Here is a 19,664-nt window from a genome sequence, read left to right as displayed (position 1 = left end):
ATCACCATCACACTTGTTGTGGTCATCTCTGTCATTTCTAGAACACGGTGTGAGGTTTAAACAGGTTAAATACGTTTGCTGATTTGCATGTTAGGGTTTTGCTTTCTTTGTGATGTTTTTTGATTGGATGTTAAATGAATGAGGTACCTGCGCCCCCACCACCACCCCACCGATGAAATCCGAGAAAGTGCCGACGCAGCAGCTCCCACTGAGCGCTGCTAACACCCGGCGGGGCGCTCATGCGTTTTAACCTCAGGTCCAGCTTTCAGCCCGGGGGACTGGGGACTCTACAGCAAGCAACATGTCCAAAGTGAACAGCGGTGCCTCCGGCTGCCGGGCCATGGTGAAGGCGGGGAAGTACCTGTCGAACCCGTCTCCCGCGGCCCTCACCCGGACCTTCAGCCAGCGTCAGCGGAAGGTGTTCGGTCCGCAGCGCCGAATGATGAGCGCTGACGCGGCCGGCACGGGAGGAAAATCCGCGGCTTTGGCCCAGCAGGAGCAGATGGGGGTTTTCTCCGCCGCAGACAGACATGCGCCGACCAACCTGAATCTGATTTACAGGGACGTGAAGGCTTTTCTTAATGAAGTTGGTGGAAATCCTCGGGAGGCTCGGTACTGGCTGACCCAGTTCCAGAGAGCGACCTCGGCTCAGTCTTCTGCCTTCGCTGTACTAGAGGTATGGCGTGGTAAACTTAACTAATTTTGTTAAAACCAGTTTATTCATGTCAGGTTTATTAACTTACCTTACCTTACCCTATTGAGGTTTGAAGTAATCATATGGAAACCCATTTCTGCCAAAAAATAATATAATGTTGCCCTTCTTAATTTAAGAATTCTAAGATACCAATTCATGAATCATAAATTACAAATTGAATTTGATTCTCTGAGGCTGATAAATAATCAATAATAATTTATGAAAATAAATGATGTTATATTGATTCACTTCTTTTTAAGCAGGTGATGAAAATCACAATTCTAAAAGTTTGCAGACACCAGAGCGGAAATATTGTACTTCATAACTGATATGGTGCATCAAAATTGGCACACACAAAAAAATAGAATTGCACAAAAAAGCCACATAAACATGACCACAGACCTATCTTTCAAACACTAACACAAATAAAATAAAGTCTATTGGACCATTAACTGACTTTACTGAACACGATACGTTTATTTACAACCTTTCAAGAGCAAATGTCACAAAGGGTTTGACGATGAAGAGATAAAATAGAAAGTAAAACGCAAAAGATGAACTGCAGAATTAAAAAAAACAAAAACAATGTCCATTGTATTTTTATACAAAAATGTAATATGATCTTTTTCCAGTAGCGGAAATGTTGATTCGGTATTCCTCAGCCTCACGCCCTTTGACCCAAACAGCTTCTTTTTTTTTTTTATCTCCGACTCGCACACGGAACAGACATTCAGGAGATTGACCCAGACAGTTGCAGCAGCGCCGCACCATTTGTTGCCAGCTGTGTTAACGAACCTCAGTGGACCACGATATGTGTTTAACTGTATGACGACACTGTTCAATCAGTTTGAGACAGTGCTAACTAACACTCCTGTCTTTGTCTGTCCACCTGTGTCTCCGCCTCTCCCAGGTGGACGGCTCAGTGTTTGCCAGCAGGGAAATGGTTCAGAGCCTGGCCTTTGGGCTTTCCTTCCTGCAGCGGATGGATATGAAGCCTGTGGTTGTGATGGGCCGGTCTGAGCACGAGGACACGGGGCCCACCCGACTGGTGGCCGGGTCCGGGTGCACCCGAGGGCTGGTGGAGCGGACCCAGCAGCTGACCGAGGCTCTGCAGCAGCACTCGGCCACCGTCCTGCCGCTGTTCTCCGCTGAGTCCTTCCTGCTACATGATGCCTCGCATGGAAGCAGGTGAGGGTTGACACATACCATGATATAACATTTCTTGCTTTTTTTTTTTTTACTTAAATATTGTCAAGTATTTCTGATTCTGTATCATAACACTCTGACCTCTTGATAATTCCTGAACTGGGCTGTAACTTCTACTTGTCACTTTAACACAACATACCGACTAAAATGCTCCTGTGAAGGAATATTGTAGCGGTTCAAGCACTTACATCATATGCTTTTGATTTGTATTTTGTCCGATCAAGTTCGTCATATATGCACATCCCCGGGTTGAAAATAAGATGCCTATTTTGTAAATATGCAAAATGTATGCTAAAATCTACCACATAAACTTGGATAGAATGTAATGTTTATAAGACTGCAGGAATTAAGGATTGCACTTCAAAGTGAAAATGGCTATGAAAGGCTAAACACCAACAAACATGGACTGAAGCAGAATATTTTGGAATATAAAAACATTTTATATTATACATCATCTAGATTTTTACAATAGATTGGAATGCTCCAGAGTTTATGGACACATTTGGATCATATGAGTCAGAAACAATCCTCAACATGACATTAATTTTCCTTTGCGGCTTTCTCTTCATCCCTCTGTCTTCCCTCTCCTCTCCCTGCAGTGCTGTCCATGTGGACACCAGTCTTCTCCAGTGGAGTCTGAACTGTGGGACCATCCCATTGGTTTGTCCGGTGGGGAGGGATGGGAGAGGCTGCTCGGTAATGTTGAACCCCACGGAGGTGACGGCAGCTATTTCCCGAGCTCTGCAGCCCCACAAAGTCATGTTCCTGAACAACTCGGGAGGTCTCCGCAGCCCGCAGAACAAGGCACGACGGTTGGCTGCAGCTTGGACTGCGTTTCCACAGACAAAGTAGACATAGTACTTATGGTGGCCATTTCTACCGTTCTGGTTCAAATGCATTTGTATTAGTTCTTCGCTATGAGGAACTACAAAAGTACTGAAGCATATCAATACAGCTGCCGGTTGGACTGGTGCCAGAAAGGTCAACAAAGGGCAGTGCAGAGAGGTGAAGTGATCAAACTATTAAGCAGCTAAATGGCTAACTATCTAGCTATCACCACATTGGTGGCTGTTTAATTAATTTATCATTACCATTATTGACCACAAATAGCCATAGGAGAGTATGTCAGAGTTATATAAATGTAATGTTGCCGCTTAACTGACCCGCAGCAACTGGAGGTGCTAGCTTCCCTTTGTGTGGGACAAACGGGAGGGCGAACAGTTTTTCAATTGTAGTGAAAATCTTGTGCTTGAAAGGTTAAACACAAGCGGTTAGAAGCAGAATATTCGCCGTCAGATTCGGCATACAAAAGTCCACGTCAACAGTGTTTTTAGAATAACTGACTGCCAGAAAGGTCGACAAAAGTCCACGCAGAGAATTGAAAAGATTTAACTATTGATTATTGCTGAATCGCTCGCTGTCGATCTATTGCCAAATTGGTGGTTCTTGGTTGAATTGGTTTAATTTATCATTATTTTAAAATACCTCAAAATATCATCAAACAGTACGTTGAAAAAGTCATAAAAAGTCTTCTTGAAAAAGATCGTATTGTATTATTTTCTGAAGTAAAAAAAAAAAAAAACTTGATTTTTTTTTAAATGACTGAATAAAGTAATTTAAAAAATCCTACTATTGTATGTCATGAAAAGTCATAGTTCATGACAAAGTATAGTGTAGAGCTGTCTCCAAAACTTCAGGCAGTGAGAGTAATTACAAAAACACTGCTGTGTGGACATTGGACATCATCTCCTGCATTTTCCCCTGAATACTTGGTGTTTTTGCTGCAGGTGCTGGACATAGTGTCGTTGCCTAGCGACCTGCCCAGGCTGTCCATGGCGGCGTGGCTCAGCGCTGCGGAGCGGCACAGAGTGACGGCCATAGCCAGACTGCTCAATCAGCTGCTGACTGAGTCCTCTGCAGTGATCACCTCGGCGGACTCACTGCTGACCGAGCTGTTCAGCCACAGAGGCGAGGCTGCCCACTGACTCACTCTCTTCCTCCCACATGTACACACCAGCTGTCTATGTTGAGGTGTAACTCAAGAGGGCAATGGTGTGTGTGTGTGTGTGTGTGTGTGTGTGTGTGTGTGTGTGTGTGTGTGTGTGTGTGTGTGTGTGTGTGTGTGTGTGTGTGTGTGTGTGTGTGTGTGTGTGTGTGTGTGTGTGTGTGTGTGTGTGTGTGTGTGTGTGTGTGTGTGTGTGTGTGTGTGTGTGTGTGTGTGTGGTTCTGACCACCCAACAATTACTCAACATTTATATTGTGTGTTTCTGGCTCAGGGTCTGGGACACTCTTTAAAAACGGAGACCCCATACATCGGTAAGTACAAACACGGGTAATCCGAGCCCCGTAACCCCAAATACCTTAAAGGACAGGAACACAGAACAACAGCACGTGACTCACTGGTCCCATTCAGAGTTAACGATTGCTCCATGTTGCAGGTACAGCTCTCTGGATGGGATCGATGTGGAGCGTCTGCATGCCCTCATCAACAAGTCGTTCGATAAAACTCTCAGGCGAGACTACATCAGCTCTCTGAAAGGACGACTACACTCAATCTACCTCTCTGAAGGGTGCGCGCGGAAAACAGGCGTCCACATATCCATCCAGATCAGTGAGGTAATCCGCATCCTGAACACTTTGTGTCCCTCTGTCCCTCCAGCTACAGTGCGGCGGCCATCATCACCACGGAGCAGGTGAACAACGGCACTCCCTACCTCGACAAGTTTGTGGTGAGCAGCAGTAAACAGGGTCAGGGCACCGGCCACATCCTGTGGGAATGCATCAGGCAGGACCTGGGCAAACTGTTCTGGAGGTCTAGAGCCACCAACAGGATCAACCCCTGGTAGGAAACACACATTAGTGCATTCACTAACAAAGACCCACCTTACACTTCTGCACTTTTCACTGCAGCTCATACAAGACAGCAGGTGTGTGCTATTCAAATGGGGCTTGTAACAATATGAATTCTAGATAACGAGTGACCTGTCTCTCCCTCTGCCCGTCAGGTACTTTAAACATTGCGATGGCAGCTTTGTTAACGGGACATGGACCTTCTTCTGGTTCGGTCTGACCGACATCAGGGATTCCTACGAGCTGGTGGAGTACGCCAAGAATCTCCCTGACTCTTTCCACGCGTCTTCTATGAGCTCCAGCACAGGATCCTGAACCCCCACCTCCCAGCCGTGGGTTGTGTAGCTCTTTTAACTCTCATATGAATATTGTTTTCTTTGCTCTGACTGGACTTTTTCTCTTGAGGATTATGTTTTTCTTGAGTTTTTCTCTTCCTTGAAACTTGAATACCGAAGCTACAGTGAGAATTTCCTACCTGCTGTGTTTTGACGTGCTATAACTCATCCTCTATTTTTAAATTGGGGTTAGCTCTGAAGCATTCCAGTGATCAGAGCTGAGGGTTTCAGAGGCACCACACTGCCTTTTTGGTGCCCGATCAGACGGAGGTTTGCAGTGTGCTGCATTTTCTTTTAATCTTGCTGCGAGGCGATTAACTGATTGCCTTAACACAAACCATGAACTCTATGTTATATTATTTAATAGTATGATTTAAAGATGACATATTAAGCTTTTCTTTTCCTTCAGTGTGTTTATATAATTTTGTGTGCATGTGAAAGGCCTCCAGATTGTCGAGGCATAAAGTCCACGTCCTAAAGGCAGTTATCCTCCTCCACAGAAACCAGAAAGCCTTTTCTTCCGTAACGTGGTGATGTCACCAAGAAACACATTTGCATAATAACTACCCAGCCGCTAGTTTGTCATGTCCTCAAACAAAGCTAAAGAGAGGAGCTGTGCATGATGTCTCCTTGTTGAGAAGAAAAATGTAAATGTCCTCGGTATGGAGGTGCTGAAGAATAAGTGGCTAAAATTTTTTGTACGACTTCTCAGACCGATGAGTGGGTCCGCTGTCCAATAGGAGCAGATTAGGCTTTTTGGGACGGAGGGGTAGAGAACATTTCAGAGAGGGGGCTGCGAAGAGATGCTGCAGCACAGCCTGATGGGGGAAAAAGTGGCTTTTTTTGTAGGAACCTGAAATATAAAATATATTTAACAATTGTTCTATTGTGGCATTTTGTTTTCTTGAGTTTTTTGCATGTTTTTGCAGGTCCTCTTTGAATTCTACTACAGCTACAACAACAGACGATGGATGTACTGTTTTTCAGTTCAGACTACCGACCTACAGTTTGAATTATTGCTGGTTAGATGGTGGTGGTCAGTTCACTTTCATTTTTGGCCTGTTGGTGGAGCTGTACACACACGCAGGGTGTGCCAATATCCCAATAGCAGTGTAAAGTGTTGTTTTTTTGTCTGTGATAGACTGGTTACCTGTCTGTCTCTACATGTCGGCCCTGTGATAGACTGGTTACCTGTCTGTCTCTACATGTCAGCCCTGCGATAGACTGGTTACCTGTCTGTCTCTACATGTCGGCCCTGTGATAGACAGGTTACCTGTCTGTCTCTACATGTCAGCCCTGCGATAGACTGGTTACCTGTCTGTCTCTACATGTCAGCCCTGTGATACACAGGTTACCTGTCTGTCTCTACATGTCAGCCCTGTGATAGACAGGTTACCTGTCTGTCTCTACATGTCAGCCCTGTGATAGACAGGTTACCTGTCTGTCTCTACATGTCAGCCCTGCGATAGACTGGTTACCTGTCTGTCTCTACATGTCGGCCCTGTGATAGACAGGTTACCTGTCTGTCTCTACATGTCAGCCCTGCGATAGACTGGTTACCTGTCTGTCTCTACATGTCAGCCCTGTGATAGACAGGTTACCTGTCTGTCTCTACATGTCAGCCCTGCGATAGACTGGTTACCTGTCTGTCTCTACATGTCGGCCCTGTGATAGACAGGTTACCTGTCTGTCTCTACATGTCAGCCCTGTGATAGACAGGTTACCTGTCTGTCTCTACATGTCAGCCCTGCGATAGACTGGTTACCTGTCTGTCTCTACATGTCTCCCTGTGATAGAGTGGTTACCTGTCTGTCTCTACATGTCGGCCCTGCGATAGACTGGTTACCTGTCTGTCTCTACATGTCGGCCCTGTGATAGACTGGTTACTGTCGTGTTGGGTTCTTTATATGATAGTGAATAAAGACACTACTGCCCTATAGCTAACATTAACACGCTTTACTTGTTGCTTGTCAAACATACAACAACCTCCCGTCATCCCATGTGGCTCAGGTCACCCCTGGCCTAGAGCGCCCTCTTGTGTCTGACATACATACACCTGTAGATTACACCACATCTCCCTTTCTGAGAAACAATACACTGTAACAGGTTCTCAAAGAAATACAGTTCCAACTGAAATCATAATAGTGTATTGGTTACTGAAACAAATTCCTTACAGAATTTCTCCACCACATTATGAACTCCTATTTGAGGCCATTTTTTTTTTCTTTTTAACACCGGAACTCTTTAAGGCCTGTTTTAACACTTTAACCACATCACAGAAACATACCATTATTCCACTGGATGAAACTTCCCAAATACTCTCTTCTTTCCTTTTGTTAACATCACAACCTGTTTCATGAACACATTTGGTTACAATCACTTTTTTTCACACTTCTCTTATTTTAGGTGTCCTTTTCAGCATATCTGTCCTCACAGGTCCAGTCGATCTGGCTTTATGACAGGTCTGCCAGACCTGGTTGTAACAGGTTGTTGGGCCCCCTGAGGCCTCCCTGGTGACCCTGAATCAGTGTCCTTTGGAGTGTCCTGCAGGTCTGGCCCTGCAGCATGTTCAAATGTCTTACTGCTGCTGTCTGCTGGCATAGGCACAAGGTGGCGGCGGTTCCTCCTACCCGTGCCTTGTGGTCCACTGACCAGGTAGGATCTGGGTGTGTCATGTGCAGATGTAACAGTAGCTCATTTTACTGGAAGCCTTGTTAGCATTAATGATTACCTGCATGGTGTAGAATAATAATCAAAAGCAGCTTAAGTTGTTGGGTAAACTGACGTTAGCATTGGCTAGTAGCACTAGCTGCTAGCTTGCTATGCAGCTAAAGTTTCATTAGATTTGCCGATTAGCTTGCTAGGCTAAACAAATGTGTTTGTGTTTTACAGGCGAGATGTCATTGAACTCCAATAGTCCTGATTTTGTGCCATCTGTGTTTACATACACAAAACAAAGCCAGGACCCAGTTGGAAAGATGGACAGGTAGGATTAGTGGCTCTCCTCAGTCGTTTTTTATGTTTTGTTTGTTTTCCTCTGTTTCATACGCCAAACCTGTCAACCCTGAGACTAGTCTCGAATTCCTTTCAGTTAAACTGATGTGTCCAAAGTCATAACATAACATAACGTTAGATCTAGCTTTGCTGCACTACCTTGTTTAGTCGGTGCTACATTGTTTTGGTGTCTACAGCTGCTGTTTTGAGATATGGATATTATACCTGTACATTTCTGTTGTTGCTGTAGGTACCATAGGAAAAGGAGGAGAGATGACAGACCTGGTACTGCAGCAAACCAACATGTTCCTACTGAAACTCCAGAACAAGAATGCAGCATGGATCAGTGTCCTGGTATGAATATATTAATGTATCATCTTGCGATTAACTGTGTGTGCGTGTGTGTGTGTGTGCGTGCGTGCGTGCATGCGCTCCTGCAAGGCCCACTGCTCCAATTGTATGTACTGTATGTATGTATGTATGTATTTGAATGAATTTGTTGCAGCACGGGCTAATTTTTCACTTTTCTATTATAAAGCTGAAGAGGACATCCCAGTTCCAAAGAGGGAATACGATGATCTGAACCTGAAATACCGTCAACTTCAGGAGGACTATGTCAACCTGCAACAGGAATTTGGCACACTACGAGCAGGAAATGTAAAGCTGAAAGAGGAGCTGCAACAGTCTACATTCTCCTACACCACTGTTAAGTGCAACATCAAACAATTGGTTTTCCTCACAGGACTCACCTCTGTGGTCTTTGAGTGGCTGATTACAAAAATTATGGGCAGCGTAGAGAGAATTCACAACAAACTTACAGTAGAGGACCACCTACTGATTGTATTGATGAAATTAAGGTTGGGCATATGTAATACTGATTTGGCTTATAGATTTCAGGTATCAAAAACCACCATATCAAATATTTTGCGGAGCTGGGTCCCTGCTATTGCCTTCATCCTCAAGCCACTCATTAAATGGCCAAGTAAGGGTGCAGTACTGAAGAATATGCCCAAAATATTCAAGCGCAACTTTAAAAGATGCAGGTGTATAATAGATTGCACGGAAATCTTCATAGCAAGACCCAGTAGTCTGACTGCCAGGGCCCAGACATGGTCAAACTATAAACACACCAACACTATTAAATATTTGATTGCCATCACTCCAGCTGGTGCCATTTCATATCTGTCCCCTGGGTGGGGTGGACGGGTTTCAGACAAGCAGATCACAAATGAGTCAGGTTTCCTTGAACTTTTGGAGCCTAGGGATGAGGTTTTAGCCGATAGAGGATTTCTCATCAGAGACGAGCTTGCTGCCTATGGTGCAACCCTTCATATCCCTCATTTCACAAAAGGAAAGAAGCAGCTTTCTGCACAGGAAGTGGACACAGCTAGACAACTTTCTCGTGTGCGGATCCATGTAGAACGAGTTATTGGTAGGTGGAAAAACTTTAAGATATTGCAAACCGTTATTCCAGTGTCGCAGGTTAACCTACTAAATGACGTTGTTATTGTATGTGGTGCCCTTACAAACCTGTAAGAGTGTTGTTCAACTGTCAGACATTTCCTACATAACCATGATGCTCGCTTCCTTTTTATTTGTGCACAACTGTAGTGAATGTGGTTGTTGCATTTGGCACAGATTATCATTTTACCAAAATGTGGTCTTTCACAGTATTCGCAGGCTCTCTGTAACACCAAGACAGGATCATGTATTCGTGTCAGTAATTCTGGCAACACACTTGAGATAAAGAAGTTTTGTGCTTTTGGCAAAGCCTCCTGCAGAAACATTTCATTTCTTACGATACGTTGCACAATGAACTTCTCCTTCGTCCACAACACAAAGTCACAATAGCTTACACCACAGACAAACATGTGAAGTTGAGTTTGATAGTAGTACGTGTGTGAATGTTTTAACGACCATGACTTGTCCAGACAAAACTGCTTGTCTTCTGTACATCCTTGAAGGCTATTCCTGTATTTATAGGGGCACTTTATCTCTACCACCCCTTTGCCACAGCAGGTACATCTTGCTATCCCATCTGGCGATGAGCCAAGGTGTGGCTCAGAAGGTGACACTACTAAGCCACATGAACTGATGCTGAAATCTGGATGGCTTTGGGACATTAAGGTAGTGTAGGCTTGTCTTGCAGTTTCCTCCATGTTTTGACCCCAGAGCACAGATGGAACATTTAATTCTGTTTTGTTGTACTGCATTATATCATTCAAGTACGTTTTGCTCATCTTGTCAGTTGTTGTTGCATGGTGAAATTTGGTGCTAGTGATCCGACCAGCCCTATAGGTCTGCCACTGATTTGACCGTGACTGTTGCCTTGTCACACATTCCAGTTTCTCACATTGCTGAGGTCGTAGTGTAGTTTTTAGTTTATGAAACGTATCTTCACATTTCTCCTGTGGTGAGTGCTCCCTGAGTGTTGCATCAAATAAAGCTGTCAAGGGCTCAGGTAAGTCTGGATGCTCCTCTGAATCACTGTCAGATGATGCAGTGTCTGTGTCACTGTTTTCCAGGCTGGTCAGCACTGCAGCACCTGGGTAAACCTCCCGCAGTTCGCGAATGTCATCATCTGTCGACACTGATAATAAAGCAACAAAAAGACAAAATTAGTGTGCATGATGTTCACATTTTAATAATTACTCTAAAACAAAACACAGAGGAGAAATCCTTGAGATTAATTAAATGCACGATCGCAAAAGGAAACTTATCTGTCACCTATTACACATACACACACTACATGCCTCTGGGGGTTGCACTACTCTTTCTTCTAGCTGGTGTTGAAGCTGCCGGAAGTTGCCTGCCTAGCTTTGGTTTGTGGAAGCTTATCTCATTCACTGGAGCTGGCGTAACTTCTTTCCTGCTGTTTTTCCACATGCACACTTCAGATGTAACTGATGCCTTTTCTGTTCTTCCCATCCTAACATATAACTCAATCTTGAACAGTATGGCAGCTGCATGGCTACAGCATGACCCAAGCCTGAAATTCACAATAACATAATAAACATTTGCTGATCAATTCATAATGTTATGACCAAGGCTTGAAATTACACTCAAACAAGTCTCGGCTCTGGTTATGAGGAAGGTAGGCTAAACATCTATCTTACAAGACATGTGAGTAAAATCCTAAGATCTATGTAACTGAATGATATTGGCTGCTGACATTTTGAACCGTGTTGTCACTGCGTTCATGAAAATGTTAGTTTCAAACCCTGGTTACGAGAAAGTTGCAAGGCATACAATTTTTGATATGTAAGGAGAGTAGCCTAACAGCCAACTGAAAGGACAACATAGACTCATAATTAATCTTTGCATAACTGGCAGCTACGCACCGCGTTTCCCAAAACCAAAACTTGCTATGTTTTGCTAACCTCTTATCAACTCGGCCAAGCAATGGGTCATTACATTGCAACCAACAAAGTCGCTAGCTTAAGTTTGTTGACTTAGTTAGCAACTATGGTTTTGGGAAACGTACCTCTGAACAGTTAGCTGCTATCAAAGACTCTATAACGACAAATAACTGCTAATAGGCCAGTGCTACTTACCCCGCCATACAGGTGCAATTCCCAGTCAGGACATAGTTTTCTTGATGGTTGATGATGATAAACTCCGGGTTCGCTAACTACGTTGTTGGTGCTTAGTTTTATGTGTAAGGACCCTTATCATGCTACTGAAGAGGTTTGGTGCTATTTTAAGCAATATTAGTATTTAGAATATGCCGTTGTGGAGGCGTTAGGTGCATCGCCCCAATCTAATCAGTGTTAGCGCTATGGGGCTGTTAGCGTCTTTCGAGGCTTTCTCGATACATGGGTGATCACTGAAAAAAAATGTCTGGATGGCTTATTTGATGTTTTTTCATGGCAAAAAAGACTATGGGGTCCATTTTCGCCGGTCTTACACTTTAAGCCTTTGCTCTGGATCCTCCCGCTAAAATCACACAAACAGACAAAGGAAACCCTGAAAATAAAAACGTCCGTTTGGCTTGTAGAACAGAAAACAAAAACCAGAGGCCTTTGATTGATTTCCCTCTAAAATAATCTAATCCAAGCTCTTTATTTGTTCCTTTTCATGATTTTATTTTACAATGCACTTCCCTATTTTACACAAGAGGAAGACCTTGTTCCTCCTCAGCTGCTGCTCCTGTGTCCGCTGTTTGGCAGATAAATAGCTCACAGACGAAAGTGCGTCTTGGTCTTCGCCACAGCACCACGCAGAGCTGGACTCCCCACACAGAGGAAAAAGAGCTTCCACCAAGACCTCTGTCTGGTGAGAGAAGGTACTGTTTTCTGCCTCACTGCTTTCACAGAATACCCGATAATCCAATTTAGAAAAGTCTTTTTAGCATTATAACCCGATATCAGTGTCAGGCTACAGACCAGCTATCTTAAACAGAAAAAGGCTATCATACAGTATAATGAATGTTTTTTTAAATGAAGCTGTGGGAACTTGAAACATATTGAAAGCAGAATGGTTTGTTCATGGTTGATAATGTGATTACATGCATGTTTAATGGTTTGATAGTTACATTTACATTTAGGGCAGGCGCTTTTATCCAAAGCGACTTATAAATACATTAGTTGGAAGAAAGTGCAACCGTGTATTGCTATCAGTACAGTCCAGGATTTCACAAGAACAAGTTTCAAGCACGCCCAATTGCTAAGTTAACCCATTACTGGTATACAACAGTGCTAAGATGCAAAGTGCAAAATACTAAAGTAAGTGCCAGTTCATACAAACAAGGAATGAATACTACGTCTTTGTTGAGTTTAATTATGGGAGGGGGTGGGGTTATAGAGGGAGAAGGCTAAGCAGAGTCCAGGTGAACTCTGAACAACAGGGACTTTAGTCTCTAATGGAATGCCGTTAGAGTGACTCATAGTTAATAGTTAGTATTTTTATTTGAATGCTTTAGGACATGACCAAGTCACCTTTTCAGCACTTGTGCATAGACATTTGGTTATCTTTATTATTCTTTTTATCATTTGGTTATTTTTCTTGCACACCAATCAGAGCAGTGTTTCTTTCTGGCTAAAACACTGCAGGTTTATTTGAATAGAAAAAGAACAACCTGATAATAAATAACTTTGCTATTAACAAACATTAATAATAACTAATCAGGTTTATTACTCTGACACTGGTTAATCAAGCTTCAATTCTGAGAAAAGAGACAGTGTTTATTTGACCACTGGGTGGAGCCATAACACTTAGAATTCACATGAATGTGGCTTTGAACTGATGAAGACCTGATTGTCCATCAACTCGGCTGTGTGAAAGATGAAATGTAACAGGATCCTATTGTGTGCGCCTACATGTGTGTGTATGTGTGTGTGAGTGCGTGTGTGTGGAGGGCACAATGTGAAGTGTTCGCTCCACTAATTCCAAAATATAACATGGAAAATAAAAAAGTACAAATTCACATTATTGAAAGACGTCTAACGTCTGCATAAAACGAGCAGTGGAGTAGCACTGTGGTGAACTGTAGAGAGCCAGACTAAATGGGTAAAATTGAAAAAAAAAAAAAGTTAAAATAACCAGGCGCGACCTGCCGCTTACTCGCGCGAATGAGGTGAAATGTTTCATTGCTCGAGTTGAAATATTTCAATGCGAAGCCTAAGCGGTGAGATTCTTCTCGTATCGTCACTCGTCAGTGAATCGGTAATGGCAGCAAACAAAGCGTAGCAGTCTGTTGTCTCCCAGTGCCCTGAGATAGTATCTTATGATTCATACAGAGTCCAAACCAAACTTTGAGTACAAACTACAGACTCCATGGTACAAACATCAAGGTCGCTGCCGTAATTATGCCAAGATAACGCTATTTTCAGTGTTTATTGAGCAGCTACGCCTAGCCTAGCATAGCTCTGAGCGAGCCAAAAGCCATTGCCAAAACAAGCAAACTCAAGTTATTTGTGTATCCTCTTAACAGACAAACTTAACAAACCATGACCCACGATTAAAGCCTACAACATGTCCACCTCTTCCAATCGTGCCAAGTTTGAGGAAGCGTACCGTTTTTAAGTACGGAATTGAGCGCTCAAACTGGCCAAACAATCTGCACATTAGGATCAATCGTGCTTGAGCGTGGTACGGTTGGCTTAGTCCGAGTGCGCCCTAATGCGGCGTTCACACCGGACGTGATAGACGCAAATACAATCGCTTGGCTTGTATTGCGCCGCTTGATTATTTTGGACTATTTGTGTCACTCGCTTCATTCGCGCATGATGCTCATTTTTTAACCGGTGCCGCTCTAGCGGGGGAAACGAGGGCAGCGCCGGCGGGTCACATCGGGGTACCCGATGCCAGAGTCCGTGAGCCTCCTCCGGGAGCCACGTCCCTCGCACCTCTCCCCAGGGACCACATTCGACTAGACCTCAGATCAGACGAGACAACCCGCTGAATTTAAGCATATTACTAAGCGGAGGAAAATAAACTAACCAGGATTCCCTCAGTAGCGGCGAGCGAAGAGGGAAGAGCCCAGCGTCGAATCCCCGTCCGACGGGCAGACGTGGGAAATGTGGCGTACGGAAGACCGCTTGCCCGGTGTCGCTCGGGGGCCTGAGTCCTTCTGATTGAGGCTCAGCCCGTGGACGGTGTGAGGCTGGTAACGGCCCCCGTCGAGCCGGGGTCCGGTCTTCTCGGAGTCTGGTTGTTTGGGAATGCAGCCCGTCCATCTCAGCTGCGGAGCGCCTGTCCATCTGTCTGTTGGCTTGAACTCGTCGCTGATTGGATGTCGCGGCGCGATGCCGCCTGAAAAGTTCGATATTTTCAACTTTATTTGCGTCGCTCCAGACGCTCCAGACGCTTCAGACACTTCAGACGCGCCAAATGCTTCATTCGCGCCACGTCTCATCGCGCCAGACGCTCCATTCGCGCCGCCGCCTGAATCGCGTGTCATTGCGCCATTTACATTGATTTTCAATGTAGAGTTGCCGCTCAATTCGCGTTTATTGCGTCCGGTGTGAACGCCCCTTAACAGTCTCTCCCCCTCACATCCCACCACTAACTACTAGCTATGTAGCTAACTAGCCAGCCGTAGGTCTCTGGAGCTCCATCCGCTCTCTTCCCAGCTGCAACAACACTGACTTGTATTGTCACCATAATAGCTAATAACAATCACCATTTTCTTCTGTACTAGTCAAATGACCACATAAAAAGTTCAATGTCCATTTTACTCCCATTTCTGTCCGTGTAATGGTATTTCAGCAAGCAAGAAACCATGGCAACACCTAGAGAGCTGTTGGCAGCGTTGGAGGATTTGGCGGACGGAGAGTTTAAGAAGTTCAAATGGTTCCTGCAGCAGGCTGACGTCTTGGAAGGCTTCCCAGTGATCCCAAGGAGCCAACTGGGGAACGCAGACCGAATGGACACCGTGGATGAGATCGTAGAGACCCACAACAAAAATGCAGTGGAGGTGGCCATTAAGGTTTTGAAGTTGATCAACAAGAATGACTTGGTGCAGCGTTTATCAGCACAACATCCAAAGGTATGCGTTGGCATTTTTATTGTTTCTCACTGGAGAAAGCGATTAAAAAAATGAAATATTCTCTGAATTAATTAATAGTATTGATAGTAATTTGGACAATGAACCCATGACTCCAACAAAAATCAATTACAAGACTACCAAATTAGTAATCTCAGTATATTTACTTACTTAATCCCCCTTTTTCCTCATGGTACATAAGGCCATAAGGCTCCTCCCCCACCCCAAAATGCTGGGCCTCTACCCCATTGGGTTCATCTCCCCTCACTCATCTGTCAGTTATGTGGTGATTTTTAGTCTTCTAATGTCTATAAAAGGCATAGTTCGGAATTTTGGACATAAGACCTATTTTCCAACTCAGCCGGTGTGTTTGAGACGTCTGGAGACGTCGAATTTCATTCAGTTCTTCTAGTTGCCGAGTTCGCTTGTGCTATGGCTAGCGCAAGTCAATGGTTCTAGTTAGCATGGCATTAAAAACACTCCTACCAACTCCACAGTGCACCCGAGGCAAATCAATTGTAACAGCAGACTATCGATGTACATATGTGTTGATGGAATGTTTGAAATAAAACCAACCTTGCATTTTGAAGGATTTATGTCTCAGCAGCAGCAGCAGCAGCGTGTCATACTTCCTAGTAGGCTATGACAGCGGCGGAGTGATATCACCTAGCACTTATAAGTTACCGGTTCTATAATAGTTTGTTTACCTGCTGTCATTGCTACAGACGCAGAGTAGCCTGCAGTGCTAGTTTCTTCAATCTCACAGAAATGGCCACTTTTGGAGAATATACTGAAACTTTTGAAGACTCTGATGAGGAGTTTTTTTCCACCCAAACCCAACCGTACCTGTACGAGCCTGAATATACAGAGGAAGAATTGCGCGAGAGGGATGCTCAAAGGGCAGAATGTGAACGAGCGTCTGTGGAGACCGAGATAGCCCCCGCTGGAGCTGAGAACCGGGACCGAACAAACGGAGACTGGTGGTGCCAGGAGGGAATCCCCCGCAACGCCTCCGAGGGTTTACGGTTCTCCGGACGGAGCAGAGCTTCGGGTTCGCGGTGCGTAATTGTGGATTCGCGTGGCCGTGGGCTGGCCGGTGTTTGTGTGATCTCCAAGGGCTTTTCAGACAGCCTTGGGGGCATAAGTGCCGACAAATCGGCTGTGTTCAGGTGTGTATTTACCGGCTGGATTCCGAGCAGCGCGTCTTAGTTTTGAGTCCGACGGAGCAAAGAAAAAAATCTGCAGCTGCTGAGAAACTATTCCCTCAAAAAATGGATGATTCATGCGATGCAAGGTTAGTTTTGTTTCAAATATTATTCTATCAACACAGATATGTACATCGACAGTCTAGTGTTTTAATTGATTTGCCTTGGGTGCACTGTGGAGTGGGCAAGCCATGCTAACTAGAACCATTGACTTGCGCTAACTCGGCAACTAGAAGAACTGAATGAAATTTCTTGAAAAAGTCTCCAGATGTCTCGAACACACCGGCTGAGTTGGAAAATAGGTCTTATGTCCGAAATTCTGAACTATCCCTTTAATACAGGATTGAGGAATTAAAGTAATTACAAATTAGTCTATTAATATTTAGTCAGGCTGCTACTCTGCTTACTCAGGAATATGGTGATAGAAATGCGTTTGCAGGCTCCAGACAAACCTTTCACATTTTCTTTTAGGTGCAGTGAAACATTTTCCCTGTGCCTTTTTGCCGTGCCCGCCCCTGCTGCATTGCCAATGTGAATAGTTGAAAAAACAACTTATAAACTGCCATTACACACTTTTATGCTTGCAGTGCTGGCATGTGAAAATGTCCAAGTCTATTTTTTAAAGTTTACTCCACATGTTAATATAGTACAGATGTGGAAATAACGACAGAGAGATGGTGATAGGAAAAAAGCTTAAGGTCTCTCTTGTTATTAAATTTTATAAACTTTTTGTCCCCACCCCCACTTCTTAAATGAATCCTTTAACCGGGGACAGGGGAGACAGGTGGTGGAGTGACTACCTTCGGCGATGCTGTCGGGTCTGCTCCTATTTAATGGCGGGATTTTTCTTGAGGAAAAAACAATCAATAGTTGTCTTCCTTTATGATTGCTGGTATGTTTTAAGGTTGCGATGTCATGTGAGGAGTACAAGGTGCGCACAGAGACAGACCCTCTAAACGTAAAGCGCACTGTTGCGACCAATGAAAACGTTCAGACACACAGATTTTCGCATTTGATCGCACTCTGGAGCCCTGGTTGGTGTCTGTCTGGAAATGTTTGCATTGCTCCACTTAGAATTGATGCCATCTCTTGTGTACTCTATTCAGAAGCTGTCACTGACTGCCAGCGTAAGCTCAAATCCAACCTGAAGAAGGAGTTTCAGCATTTGTTCGGGCAAACCACAACATCTGGGAAGCAGATGTTGATGAATGAGATCTACACCGAGCTCTACGTCGCAGAGGAAAAGTCTGCAACAGCTTCCAACAATACAGTTGATTCGGAAAACACCATCAACATAGAAGACCTCTTCGAACGCTTACCTGGTCAAGACGGATCAGTTAGAACATTGATGACAAAAGGAGTGGCTGGTATTGGGAAGACAGTCATGACACGGAAGTTTGCCCTGGATTGGGCAGAAGACAAAATCAACAACAACGTCCAATTCATATTCCCTTTGACTTTTCGAGAGTTGAATTTGCTTCAGGAGAAAAAATTCAGCTGGGTAGAACTTCTTCATCACTTCTTTGCTGATACTAAAGAAACCGGAATATGCAGTTTTGATAAACTCCAGATTGTGTTCATCCTTGATGGTCTGAACGAGTGTCGGCTTCCTTTGGACTTTGCCAACAACGAGATCTTGATGGATCTTACAGACTCCGCTTCGGTGGACGTGCTGTTGACAAACCTCCTAATGGGGAAACTCTTCCCTTCTGCCAGCCTTTGGGTAACCACAACACCCGAGGCAGCCGATCAAATCCCTCCAGGATACATTCACATGATGACAGAGGTGAGAGGCTTTACAGACCAGAAGAAGGATGAGTACTTCAGGAAGAGGTTCAGGAATAAGGAGCTGGCCAGCAGAATCATCACCCACGTCAAGGCATCACGCAGCCTCCATGTCATGTGCCACATCCCAATCCTCTGTTGGATCACTGCAACCGTTTTGGAGGATTTGTTGAAGACCAATGACGGGGGTGACCTGCCGAAGACCTTGACTGATATGTATATCCATTTTCTTTTAGATCAGTGCAAAGTGGCAAATGACAAATGTCATGGAAGAGCTGAGACACATCTACTCTTGAACACCGAGACTAGCAACATGATTTTGTCTCTGGGAAAACTGGCTTTTGAGCAGCTGAGGAAAAGCAACCTGATCTTCTATGAAGCAGATCTGGTAGAGTGCTGCGTTGACGTCAGAGCGGCCTCAGTCTACTCAGGCGTGTTCATGCAGATCTTTAAAGAGGGCCACGGGCAGAACCAGGACAAACGTTTCTGCTTCGTCCACTCAAGCTTTCAGGAGTTTCTGGCTGCTGTTCATGTCACTATGTCCTGTGTCAACTCTGGTGTCAACCTCTTGTCAGAAGAACTATCAACCTCCCAACAGTCTGCTCTCATCCCAGGGCAATCTGCAGTACAACACCTATTTCAGAGTGCAGTCAACAAGGCTTTACAGAGTCTAAATGGACATCTGGACTTGTTCCTCCGCTTCCTCGTTGGCCTCTCACTTCAGACCAATCAAGCACTTCTTCAAGACCTGTTAAAGCAATCAGGTAGCAGCGAACACAGCAATCAGGACAAAGTCCAGTACATCAAGACGATGATCAGAAAGAATCCCTCTCCAGAGCGATGCATCAACCTGTTTCACTGTCTCAATGAGCTGCATGACTGTTCTCTCGTAGAGGAGATCCAGCAGTACCTCAGCTTAGAATGTGTGTCCACAAACAAATTGTCAGGTGGTCAGTGGTCAGCTCTGGTCTTCGTCTTACTATCATCAGTGAGCAAGTTGGATGTGTTTGACCTGAAGAAGTTCTCTGCTTCAGAGGAAGGTCTTCTGAGGTTGCTGCCGGTGCTTCAAGGCTCCCGGACATCTCTGTGGGTGCACAACCTACTGACAA

The 19,664-nt window shown here is 44.5% G+C and overlaps 2 protein-coding genes across 4 annotated transcripts in view; both read left to right on the top strand.

The window, feature by feature from the left end:
* The first annotated feature begins 228 nt into the window (after nt 1–228).
* On the top strand, nt 229–5,932 carry nags (N-acetylglutamate synthase). Its single transcript, XM_084036881.1, has 8 exons — nt 229–676; nt 1,605–1,882; nt 2,500–2,704; nt 3,688–3,868; nt 4,177–4,216; nt 4,339–4,470; nt 4,560–4,742; nt 4,906–5,932. The coding sequence occupies exons 1-8, from the start codon at nt 302–304 to the stop codon at nt 5,063–5,065; spliced, it is 1,554 nt and encodes a 517-aa protein (XP_083893007.1). The 5' UTR covers nt 229–301; the 3' UTR covers nt 5,066–5,932.
* Nucleotides 5,933–9,380: 3,448 nt separating this feature from the next.
* LOC311031623 (NACHT, LRR and PYD domains-containing protein 3-like) overlaps nt 9,381–19,664 on the top strand; it is a 52,725-nt gene continuing 42,441 nt past the window's right edge. For 2 of the 3 annotated variants that reach the window (XM_084037995.1, XM_084037994.1), the window contains exon 1: nt 16,951–19,641. In XM_084037995.1, the coding sequence (XP_083894121.1) occupies nt 17,681–19,641 (1,961 nt within the window). In that variant the 5' untranslated portion in view covers nt 16,951–17,680. Of the gene's footprint in view, nt 9,512–10,095; nt 10,207–12,248; nt 12,365–15,288; nt 15,569–16,950; nt 19,642–19,664 lie in introns of those variants that run through there. The other variant, XM_084037996.1, reaches the window with a different exon arrangement.

Source organism: Eutrigla gurnardus, assembly GCF_963514095.1.
Source record: "Eutrigla gurnardus genome assembly, chromosome: 20".
NCBI classification, from domain to species: Eukaryota; Metazoa; Chordata; class Actinopteri; order Perciformes; family Triglidae; genus Eutrigla; species Eutrigla gurnardus.
Note: the sequence above shows the minus strand (reverse complement) of the source record. Positions and strands in the feature narration are given on the sequence as shown.